Genomic DNA, 12,897 nt, shown 5'->3' on the forward strand with positions numbered 1-12,897 from the left:
GAGGCAGGAGAATGGCGTGAACCCAGGAGGTGGAGCTTGCAGTGAGCTGAAATCGTGCCACTGCACTCCAGCCTGGGCAACAGAGCAAGACTCTAAAAAAAAATAAAAATAAAAATAAAAATTTAAAGTCCTTTGAAACTTGTTGACAAATCAAAATTTCTCATTTTCTACTTTGAAGTTCTTAAGCCTGCCAGTCACAGTGCCTGGTAATCAATGTTTGTCAAAAGAACATGATTAACAATAACCAAAGTAATGTTACTGTCTTGGAGATACTTTAAGCTTCTGAATGAGATCATAGCACTGTTACCACTAAGTAATGGTACCTTTCATAGAATACATTCTACATACACACTTCCTTAAGTTATGACCTGAGAATTGGTTTCTGTTCTCAAACACATAATGAAAAGGATAACAAAATTCAGATAGAAGTATTTTTGGGGCTAGGCACAGTGGCTCACACCTGTAATTCCAGCACTTTGGGAGGCCGAGGTGGGTGGATCACCTGAGGTTGGGAGTTTGAGACCAGCCTGACCAACATGGAGAAACACCGTCTCTACTAAAAATACAAAGTTAGCCAAGCATGATGGTGCATGCCTGTAGTCCCAGCTACTCTGAAGGCTGAGGCAGGAGAATCACTTGAACTTGGGGGGCGGAGGTTGCAGTGAGCTGAGATCGTGCCATTGCACTCCATCCTGGCCAACAAGAGCGAAACTCCATCTCAAAAAAAAAAAGTATTTTTGGTGAAAAATACAGTTTATCAATGAGAAGAAGCACATTTAAAAACATTTCTCCAGCTGGGCACAGTAGCTCAGGCCTATAATCCCAGCACTTTGGGAGGCTGAGGCGGGTGGATCACCTGAGGTCACGAGTTCGAGACCAGCCTCAACAACATGGTGAAATTCCGTCTCTACTAAAAATACAAAATTAGCCGGGCATGGTGGTGCATGCCTGTAATCCCAGCTACTCAGGAGGCTGAGGCAGGAGAATTGCTTGAATCCAGGAGGTGGAGGTTGCAGTGAGCTAAGACTGTGCCACTGCACTCCAGCCTGGGCAACAAGAGCAAAACTCTGTATCAAAAAATAAGATAAATAAAATAAAATAAAATAAAATAAAATTTAAAATAAAATAAAATTTAATTTAATTTAAAAAAAAGTTTCTCCAAAGAATCAAACTAAATGTCCATCAATAACAGATTGGATGAAGAAAATGTGGTACATATACACAATGGAATATTATGCAGCCATAAAAATGAATGAGATCATGTCTTTTGTGGGAACATGGATAGAGCTAGAGGCTATTATCCTTAGCAAACTAACACAGGAACAGAAAACCAAATACCGCATGTTGTCACTTATAAGTGGGAGCCAAATGATAAGATCTTATGAACACGAAGAAGGAAACAACAGACACTGGAGTCTACTTGAGGGGAGAGGATGAGAGGAGGGAGAAGGGCAGAAAAGATAACTATTGGGTATTGGGCTTAATACCTGGGTGATGAAATAATCTGTACAACAAAACCCCATGAGATGTGTTTACCTATGTAACAAACCTTCACATGTACCGCCAAACCTAAAAGTTTAAAGATGTAAATAACATCTCTCCCAGATTTGCTTCATGATTTCTGCTTAAAAGACCCACAACATTAAGCGTTTCTGGGTGTGAAACTACACAGGCCTCTCTTAACCACAAATTGAGATGCCAAGCACAACGAACCTGCTCATTAATATCAGGGTGGAAGTAAGCACAAAGATAGTTGAGAAAAGCAGCAGACCACTACTACAGGCATTAGGTAAAAGATTTTTATTCTTATTTAACCATGCTGCATGTATACATACAATACCAATATATACAACTTGAACAAATACAATTTATACATAAAATACAATGAAAGCATGGCTTTTGAAACTGATGCAACAAACTGTAATTTGTAATTTTGGCCAGCATACAGTATTATAGTAATGCTACTGAAGTTATTCATTAAATTAGTCAGACTACAGTATAAGTTCAAAGGCACTAGAAACATCTATGTTTTCTTCTAGTATTTTTAAGAACAAAAAATAATTTAAAATAAAACAAATGTATACATTAGGAAATTGGGCAGACATTGGTGTACTTAAATGTAAACGCTACCCATTCCTTAATTCACAGCCCTGTAGGAAAGAAGAAGACTTTCCTTAAGAGTTAAGGGGAAGGATATTAAAAACAGACTAAAAGGAAACAAACAAAACAAAAAACAACCAAAAACCATAATCATAGTTTTAAAAACATGTTACAGAGGAAGTAGCACCACCCCCTCCCCCAATAAAACCTTAAATTTTTGCTGCAAAAAGAAAAAAAAGAAACAACTCCCTTTCTCCAGAAAGGAAATGAAATGGCTTGTCAAATGGATTCTATTCATGGGGCAAACATGGAGATGCGACCCTTCCCTTGATTACTCATCTCATGCTTTATAAGAATCTAAACACAAATAGGAAACACGATGATAATTTTAACATCCTATTAGTATATGTAATTGTAAGGATTATTAAAGAAGATACTATAAACCAATAATTCTACCAATGCTCCTTTTAATAAATAAATATCACTTTTTAAATTAAAGGGAAAAGAGAATACCCATTCAATAACCTATTTATATATATGTGCCACTCATTTTAAATCTGCATATTTATTTCAAAAAATGAGCAAGTGTGTTCATCTATATCGTCTCACGAAATTAACACTGACCTTACAACATATTTCATTTGTGGACAAAGACACAGTAAATGAGAGGAAACTACAGAATTGCTATGACTGGAGCTAAATGAATAGCTCTGAAGTCAGTGTCCCATATTTGCATATAGATATTCAGACCAGGCTTGAGGCCAGGCGTGGTGGCTCACACCTGTAATCCCAGCACTTTGGGAGGCTGAGGCGGGCGGATCACAAAGTCAGGTGAGACCAGCCTGGCCAACATGGTGAAACCCGGTCTCTACTAAAAAAAAATACAAAAATTAGCTGGGTGTGGGGGCGCAAACCTGTAATCCCAGCTACTCAAGAGGCTGAGGCAGGAGAATCCCTTGAACCCAGGAGGCAGAGGTTGCAGTGAGCCGAGATCGCGCCACTGCACTCCAGCCTGGGCGACAGAGTGAGACTCCGTCTCAAAAAAAAAAAAAAAAAAGATATTCAGGCCAGGCTTATGTATCAAATTTTGGTATTTCTGAGATGGATATTTAATGTCCATCTGGTATAATCAGTTTTAACATAATGCTTTTTTAAAAAAACTGCTATAGTAGGCGGGGTGTGGTGGCTCAGGCCTATAATCATGCCTGTAATCCCAGCACTTCGGGAGCCTGAGGCAGGTGGATCACTTAAGCTCTAGGAGTTCAAGACAGGCCCGGGAAACATGGCAAAACCCCATCTCTACAAAAAAATACAAAAATTAGCCGAGCATGATGGCATACAGCTGTAGTTCCAGCAACTCAGGAGGCTGAAGAGACAGAGGTTGCAGTGAGCCGAGATTGTCCCACTGCACTCCAGCTTAGGTAATAGAGCCAGACTCCGTCTCCAAACAAAAAACAAACACCCCTGCTATAGTAGCCTGCTTTTAGAACTTCTCAATTGACTTTTTACAGATCGGCTTTTTATTTTGACTTTTTATAGATTTATTTTTATTATCATGGTAGGGTGGGATAGAAAAAATATCTAACATACTGGCTTAAATTTCCATGTTTTAAAGCTTGATTTAAAAGTTACTCCTTTCCTATTAACTGAATTGTTAAAGGTTAGAAACATGAACTTTTAAAAAGAAGCGTTTTTTTTAACTGGTAAAATTAAGATTTCTTTAGAGTAATTACTAACAGAGTTAAATGTGTATCATCAAAAACATTTTATAATTACCAAAATATTCTGACCACACAAAGCTTTTACAAGACACATATTTACCTCAACTCTTCACAGTATCTAAACAATGCCCCACAGAGTTAAGTAATAAATTTCTAGCTATCTTACATACCACAAATAAATGCAGCCAGTGAAATGCAATTCTAATCACCTAGAAAATGTTCACCACACACAGGACATTCAGTATTCCAATTACAGAATGGACTTTAAATTTATGGGTACATTTTTATCGCCACCTCACGAGTACTCCACCTTCACTCACCCCTACTCTATACACAGCTTTGTCATTTAAACTAGGATTTAACAAAACTTATTAAAATAATATTAATTTAATAAATACTAACTTATAAAGTCTCAAAATATTTTCAACCAATGTGTTTCAGGGCTGATTACATAATTTTGAAAACCACAAAACATATATTAAGTGGTTTAGGAGTAGCATAACTTTATTTTTATTTTATTTTTATTTTTTGAGGTGGAGTCTCACCCTGTCACCCAGGCTGGAGTGCAGTGATGCCATCTCAGCTCACTGCAACCTCCGCCTCCCAGGTTCAAGCGATTCTCCTGCCTCAGCCTCCCAAGTAGCTGGGATTACAGGTGTGCGCCACCACACCCAGCTAATTATTGTATTTGTACTGGAGACAGGGTTTCACCATGTTAGCCAGGCTGGTCTCGAACTCCTGACATCAAGTGATCCACCTGCCTCGGCCTCCCAAAGTGCTGGGATTACAGGCGTGAGCCACCATGCCCGGCCAGGAGTAGCATAACTTTAAAAAAATACAATAAAAGTTTCATAAGCAGCTAACAACAGAAAAAAATAATTATCTCTATTACAACTTATTTTACTATGAAATCAACATAGTTTTTATTTGTAGACGAATATGGTCTAACTGGATTACCCAATAGAAGAAATTCAGAAAATAATATTTTATTTTTAAAATAGAAAAACAAAACAAAAAGTGTTTTAAAGGCAAAGTATTTAAAAGATATTTTTCTTGCTTAGCTGTATTTTCTGGAAAATGGAGACTCTTCTTAACTGGGAGACATAAAGTAATTCCCACCAAAATTTAGAACTCAAAGAAAAGCATCCATAACACTTCAGAGTGAATTTTTAAAAACATACACGCAGGCAAAGATAACTGAGCAGTATTTAGCTTCTTAATTTTCCGCAACAGTAGATCCTTTATATTTACGTACAATTCAATGTTTCAAGAGAACATGAAACCAGAACTTAAGGTGTATTTGATTTGAACTCAAACTGGCAAAAAAAAGTTAGGAAAGGTTCAGATGAAACATTTTCAACTTGTTAAAAAACATGTATACTCGCAAAGATTGTTAAATTATAACATTTTCTACAAAACATTCATAAGATCAGTCATCTCATACTTAAAATGCAACAAATGTTAGACAATTAGAATGTGTTCAAACAGGCTGGGTGGGTGTTAGGACGGAATCATTCTTTAGATGTACAGTCCAAACATTCATATATAACAGCGCAACATAGGACAATCTGATCTGCTTCTTTCTATGTGCAAAACAGGACACAGTTTTTTTTTTTCTATTTTGAAATTCTAGTTACCTAAATATACAGTAGTTGGATAAATAGCTAATCGATTTACACATACATCTAAACTTTAACTCTCTATAGTATGAACTGTTCCCCCAACTTCCCTGCACAGTACAATTGAAGAGTAGTAGTACAACAATTTGAACAATCACCAGTTGTACAATTTTAATATGTTATATTAATATATGTAGACTAAAAGTTCTTAAGCAAATTATTATTTCCAGTCTTATTCATTGATCTACAACTTCCATTAATTGAAATTATAGAGAAGTCTTCACTGTTTTAATTAAAGATTTTGTCCAGGCATGAGAATATCACTAATTTTTATTGTGACTTTAAGTCTGTAACATTTACTGCAGTAAAGAGTCAATTACAGTTTCAGGCTTTGCAGAACGCTTTCTGTTTGGAGAAGAAAAAAAGCAAGCATGAATGCTTTCCTAAAAGACTGAAATGCAAACATTTAACATTATATAGAAACTATGGGGTGGCCTGTATAGTCTGGAAACAAGCCAAAATTTGACACGTTTGACCATGGTAAGTGTTCAATTAATGCTTGCCTTTTCAGGCTACGGGAAGCTAACTTAAAGTAAATGCAAGAGGATGGCAGCCCACCCCATTATGCCAGATAGTGAAGGATAGGACAGGTGATAATTTCCAAGACTAGACTAGGTCATGTGGCCAGGCCAAGTGAGCTGCATGCTTGCCAGATTTGAACTTCCTGATTATCTCTTCTGAGGTACTCAAAAGGTGCAAGTGGATTCAGAGGAAATCAGAAACAAATCATCTCAGGCAATACCTGATGCATATGTAGGGGACTTATGGAAATGCTACATTAATGTATTATATTTATTGCAATTTTGCCTAGCCCATCTAACTATGTGTTTCTAACGAGGAACATCACATTGAACATATCATATAATGTAACATAACATCAATAAACCATTTAATGCATGTATTTGTCCATGTTTATGGCTACCATTTTCTTAGGGTTTCCATGGTTATAGCAGGCCAATTCCAGTATACAGAGATGGTGAGTTTGGCTCATATAATGTTGGGCCACACGATTTTTTTAATGTTAAACTAAAAAAATGACGTATCTTAAAATGGATGTTCTGGGAAACGTATTCAAATATCATATTATTTATTCGTTTGCTTTAGGGTCCATACAGTTAAAAAAAAAAAAAAGTAACTAAAATTGACAGATCTCAAGTAAATAATTCGAATTTCTGGCTTTTCCTTAGAAAAGAGAAGATCCAGGCCAGGCACAGTGGCTCATGCCTGTAATCATAACACTCTGGGAGGCTGAGGTGGGCAGATCACCTGAAGTCAGGGGTTCGAGACCAGCCTGGCCAACAGGGCAAAACCCCATCTCTAGTAAAAATACTAAAATTAACTGGGCATGGTGGCAGGTGCCAGTAATCCCAGCTACTCAGGGCACTCCAGCCTGGGCAACAAAGTGAGACTCCATCTCAAAAAAAAGAAAAGAAAAGAAAACAGAAGATCCAGAAACAATGAGCCCTCTATTTCCATAGATAATTAGGAAGAGAATAGCAGCCACTCACTTTAGACAGGACTGCTCATCACTGCCAATTTTTCTCTTACGCTGGGGACAAATGTCTTACCATTTATCATCACACTTGCATTGTCATTTTATTAAAAATGGAAAAAAAGATACATCTAAAGGGACTCGTGTTTCTTAGAACTGATTTGCTTCACTACAATATGCTTGGCATGTGTTGGTATAGGAAAGTTTTTAACCCCTCACCTAAATGCTAAAGAATGTAAAAATTTGTACATTTTTAATATTCAACTGTTTGCCCAACCCTGAGTTCAACCATCCCAAATTTATAAGTGTTAAGTCATGTCTATGAGATTATGTAACACAAAGATATCAAAACCGTACAACTTCATCCCACATGTAACTTGAAAGTCCATGCACTCAAAGTAGGGAAAAAAGCAGCTTATTATTTCCTACATTTCAGGAGCCCCAGAGTCTTAAAATCAGCTTAAATAAACTGAACAGTCCTTGATGTAGGAAAGGGAAAGGAAAAAAAAATAAGCTCCAGCCCAGGACTCCCATATCCCGATTTCCCTGAGCTTATGTGATGATACATGCAGACTACCCAACAGTCAAAACCAGTGCCCAAAGGAGAGGGGGAAATGTCCAAGGAAGTTCTCCTTAGCTGGTGACTGAGGAAATCAAGGTTCTTGGGGCACCTGACAGAAAAACTAACCAGCTGAATACAATACCTTGGGAGACCAAACAGGCAAATTAATTAGCATTTCATAAGAAGAATTAGTCTAAGAATTAAGGAATTAAACCCATTATACATTTGGAAATAACAGAGTGAATTAAAAATAAATTCTATTACTCAGGAGCCTAAGAAGTTGGAAGACCTTAATTCTTTGGCCAGATTTTATTTACTCAAATTCTAATACACAAGGAATTTGATTTTTTTTTTTTTTTTTGAGACCAAGTCTTGCTCTGTCACCCAGGCTGAAGTTCAGTGGCATGATCTTGGCTAACTGCAACCTCCGGCTCCTGGGTTCAAGCGATTCTCATGCCTCAGCCTCCCCAGTAGCTGGGATTACAGGCATGCGCCACCATGCCTGGTTAACTTTTGTATTTTTAGTACAGACAGCGTTTCACTATGTTAGCCAGGCTGGTCTCAAACTCCTGACCTCAAATGATCCACCTGCCTCGGCCTCCCAAAATGCTGGGATTACAGGCGTGAGCCACTGTGCCCAGCCAGGAATTTGATTTTTAATAAATCAGCCAAAATATGTATCATGTTTTAACTAAATAAATTTTAACTTCCTGTACATGTATCTAATTAGAATACCTCAATGCCTTCGTTTTACCAGATTCAAGGACAGTCCTTACCTTCTCCCTGTCTTTGGCCTTGCTTTCCCCTTTGAAGTTCGTGGTCTTTCTAGTTTCATCAAAGACTGACGCAGACTCTCCTCAGTATAGGCAAGATACACGTGAGAAAGGTCCACCTCAAAGGGCTAAGTAAAAGAAACAAACACAAAGCACTCTTAAGGCAAAGAGTTAAAGCCAGATTTGGGGGAAGATTTAAAATACTGAATAAACTCCTTGATCAAACCCACAGAAGCTAAAACCAAAGAAATGTCTAATGACATCATCTTCTAATCCCAGTATCTAAAATGTACTTAATAAAGGTTGGTGAGTAAGAAGCCCTGACACACTATAAATTTCCTTGGACGTAAAAACTGTTGCTGTTTTTCTTAAAGCTGCCGCCTCTTCTTCTTCTTTTTTTTTTTTTTTTCTGAGACGGAGTCTCACTCTGTCGCCCAGGCTGGAGTGCAGTAGCGCGATCTGGGCTCACTGCAAGCTCCACCTCCTGGGTTCACGCCATTCTCCTGCCTCAGCCTCCCGAGTAGCTGGGACTACAGGCACCCGCCACCACGCCCGGCTAATTTTTTTTGTATTTTTTTAGTAGAGACGGGGTTTCACTGTGTTAGCCAGGATGGTCTTGATCTCCTGACCTCGTGATCCACCCACCTCGGCCTCCCAAAGTGCTGGGATTACAGGCGTGAGCCACCACGCCCGGCCCACTCCCTCTTCTTCTTGACCTAGGACTAGAACTAGCTTTGAAGAGAAAGAAAGACACATTCTAGTCTCCACCCATAATCCTACGACCCAGAGTGGTAGTGAAAAGAGGACTCCAAAGAGTGAGTCCATGCCCCTCTTGTGGTGGGAATAAGCCTGACATCAAGACTGATGGTAAGCAGAACTGTCCTCCTCAGCACCCCATCCTAGAGCCTTTATTCCCAAAAGATCAGCCCATTTTTCAGCAGAGCTGATTAACAGATATCAAGTTGATAATACAATTTAATGACTCATATTCCTATAAAGAAACAACAGTAGTTTTGTGTGTGTTTTTTTTTTTTTAAGTACTCTTACATCTTTCTCCTTTTTATCAGGTACTGGGGTTTGCTTCCTCATGTTATTTCCTGTATAAGCAACACATTTCTCAAAAAAAGAAAAGGGAGAGAGAGAGAAATGTCTTAATTAGTAATCAATACTGTGAGTTAGGCAAATAACTGAGAAATCCTAACATTACACTAGTAAAACACGATTTGAATGCTAGAGCAGAAAGGGCCCCAGAGGTCACTTAGTCCCACACAGCCCCTAACTCTGACCATTTCCACCCAGACCATGATCTGTATGTTACGATTAATTACATGGAATTAGAAAAATATTTTATCTGCCCTACTGGATTCTCATCTGATTCATCTACTGGACCACGTTCCTCCCCACTGTAGCCAGCACAATTTCTAGACCATAGGAAGTACTCTTTGATTATTACGTGAAAGAATGAAGGTAATACTCACTAGCTGCCATTCTCCTATGTCTTCATTCCAATGGACATAGTTTTCAATCATTTCCTTTTAAAAGGGTGAAAGATAGCCTATTTTTAATATTTAATAACATCTAAAATATTGAAGTCATAAAACTAAAATCTTAATAACATTGAGTAATAAAAGTCTCAAAACATTATATACTGATATAACCTTTTTATAAATTCTAAAATACATATTTCTTAGGAATGCATGCAGATGCAATAAAACTAAACGAAAATGAAAAAACAACAGAATGAGAAACTTGGGAATTAAGATAATGATTACCTTGGATTGGAAGAGGCAAAGGAATGAAATAAGGGAAGGGGAAACTGGTTAGAAGTAGTTATTATCAGGGTCCTAGATATTGTTTTGGGTGATGAGTTCATTACAAAATAACTAAATAAAAGCAGGCCATCCAAGGACCAATAAGGAGAATGTACCATGAACCCAGGACTAATTCCATGTACCTGAGGTCCAAAAAAAAAAAAAATGACTAAGACTTATTTTCAGACAAATTTCTTAAAACTGTATTGAGATTCAAAACAGATTTTTAAAAAATTGTCCAGGCATGGTGGTTAACACCTGTAATCCCATCATTTTGGGAGGCCAAAACGGGCAGATCAACCTGAGCTCAGGAACTCAAGACCAGTCTGGCCAACATGGCTAAACCCCATCTCTACTAAATATACAAAAATTAGCTGGGTGTGGTGGTACACGCCTGTAATCCCAGCTACTCGGGAGGCAGAGGCATGAGAATCACTCGGCTGCACTTGTTGCCCAGGCTGGAGTGCAATGGTGCAATCTCGGCTCCCTGCAACCTTCACTTCAACTTGTATGATAATGGGCGCTGAATGAAGGAATGGGACCTACACCTTGATTCTGATCACATATACATGAATCTGAGTTCGTCTAAAAGGCTAGATACTCAAACAGAGATTATGTATTAAAAGTTAACAACTAAAGTGAAATGTGATGGCATTTGTTCAAAAAACTGTACATTCAATAACTGAAGTATTAAGTATTTATCATCAGTTAAATTAGAAATCTTTGTTCCTTAATCCCAGTCAAGCGACTATCTCGGTCAGAGAACTTCCTTTTTACCTGATAATCCCGAGGTATAAAGTTATCAATAATAAGCATCTGAAGTCGAAGCTCCCGGCTAAGTTGCCGAATGTTCTCCAGTAGGCCTTCAATTTCCCTCTGATGTTCTTGTTGGAGATCAGCCATCTACCAGAAAATCCATAAAAATATTATGAACAAACAAGACTTTAACTACAAAACAGCACCATCTCACATAGGATGCTTGTCTAAGAAACCTTGTGAGAGCTTACCTAGTTCTTTTATAAAAATGATAAACAGCGTGACACTATCAGCATCTATTCTACACTATTTGTTAAGGCTGAAAAGAAACAATTTAGCCTAATAGATAAAATTAAAAATTGCACATAAAGAAATATTTTATTTCTTTTAAATTATAAGCTTACATTATGATTATTTATAAATTCTTAATCAAAGAATTCCTTTTTAAAAAATCCAGAACTGCATTAGTAGGTAATTTCTAAGAGAACCAACCTCTGACTTTGCAGCCATCAGCATAGTCCAAACTTTCTTTAACTTCTTGGTCTTTCCCTGTGCTTCCTCTTGCAAACTGGTATATTTTTCTTCAATATCCAAGCGTTCTTGCTATGACAAAAATTAGTAAACTTCAGAATAAATTTCTTTGTAAAATCAAATATCTAATTCTTTAACAAATGACATAAATGTTTAGCAACTCTGATCTTCAAAGCAATCCATAAATATGCTTTAAAATTTCAATACAATTATAGATATTTAGCTTTCCACTAGAAAAGTTAAATCTCTCTGGCAAAATACCAAACTAAAAACAGAAAGTCACATTACCTCTTTTTCCTCAAGTTCTCTGCGAAGTTGCTCTGCTCTTTTCCTCCTTTCTTCCAGTTCCATGTTAGATTCTTCAAGAAGTTTCTCTTGTTCCTCAGCTTTGGCCAACAAGTCAACCCCACCAACAATTACCTTCTTTTCCAGGGCAGATAATTTTTCCAGCAAAGACTGATGCTCTTGTCTGTTGATTAGAATGAGAATACTCTATATTCACTGATGATCTATTATTCTACTAATATCATTTCCCAAAATTTAAAATTTGGATATACAATTTCAAAATAGAAATATAATTATGTAACATCTCTGCCAAATTATACCACTGTGTAGTATCGATTTCTAATTTAATTTATAACTCATTCTAATTCATTGATATGTTTTCCTATCACACGGAAATAAAATAACCAAAATAGATCTAGTTTTTAGAAATACACTATATCGGACCCTTCTATCCAAAATAGCTACACTGGAGACAAAAATCCAAGCTTTTAATTACTATTCAATTTTCCTATTTTATATATCCTATGAAAAAAACAGAAATTTAAATCATGAATTCATCTCAATTCAATAATACTCACTGGGCTTTAAGAAGATCTTTTTCCCGTTTCTCTAATTCAGCTCTAGCCTTGTTTCTTTCTTCTTCTTCCATGTCGAGCTTTGTTTCAAGTGCTTTTCTCTCCTCATCAATTTTTGCTTGCATTTCAATCATCTTGTCTGGGGAGACTTTCTTTTTTCCTATTTGAATCATTTAATTGCAACAATCACTAAAATGAATCAATGTTTCAGACTTATATAAATTACCTCCTTCAATATAGAAATGCCTACACTCCTCAATAATACAAAACCAATTATCAATATTTTAAGGAAATCAAACCAATAATATCATGCATTTCCATTTATTATGCTCCTAGAACTTTATAACTCATTGCTAAATTCAAACTGTTGTCCAATTGTACAATGATAACTAAGAACAAAAGCGAAAGAGAAGCAAAATAGATGAGCTAAATAATAGGAAAAGAAAGATTAACAGGAAAGCCAAATTAAAAAATATATATGTCCCCAGATAACAAATATAGGTTAAAAAAAAAGCAACATGATTCTTCAGTTACTTTTTCCTGATAACCAAGTATAAAATCAAGCGACTCCTTAAAATATCTTCCCCAAGTTCACATAAAACAAGTGAATAA

At 36.9% G+C, this 12,897-nt stretch overlaps 1 protein-coding gene across 3 annotated transcripts in view; it reads right to left on the bottom strand.

Annotated features, from left to right (window-relative positions):
• Nucleotides 1-1,785: 1,785 nt before the first annotated feature.
• Nucleotides 1,786-12,897, bottom strand: part of KIF3A (kinesin family member 3A) — a 44,755-nt gene continuing 33,643 nt past the window's right edge. For all 3 annotated transcript variants that reach the window (XM_008954672.3, XM_003829296.5, XM_008954671.3), the window contains 8 exons: nucleotides 12,289-12,445; nucleotides 11,714-11,894; nucleotides 11,387-11,497; nucleotides 10,916-11,041; nucleotides 9,806-9,859; nucleotides 9,375-9,443; nucleotides 8,331-8,455; nucleotides 1,786-5,845 (listed from right to left, as the gene is read on the bottom strand). In XM_008954672.3, coding sequence (XP_008952920.1) covers nucleotides 5,797-5,845; nucleotides 8,331-8,455; nucleotides 9,375-9,443; nucleotides 9,806-9,859; nucleotides 10,916-11,041; nucleotides 11,387-11,497; nucleotides 11,714-11,894; nucleotides 12,289-12,445 — 872 coding nt within the window. In that variant the 3' untranslated portion in view covers nucleotides 1,786-5,796. The remainder of the gene's footprint in view (nucleotides 5,846-8,330; nucleotides 8,456-9,374; nucleotides 9,444-9,805; nucleotides 9,860-10,915; nucleotides 11,042-11,386; nucleotides 11,498-11,713; nucleotides 11,895-12,288; nucleotides 12,446-12,897) is intronic.

This window comes from Pan paniscus, chromosome 4 (genome assembly GCF_029289425.2).
Source record: "Pan paniscus chromosome 4, NHGRI_mPanPan1-v2.0_pri, whole genome shotgun sequence".
NCBI classification, from domain to species: domain Eukaryota; kingdom Metazoa; phylum Chordata; class Mammalia; order Primates; family Hominidae; genus Pan; species Pan paniscus.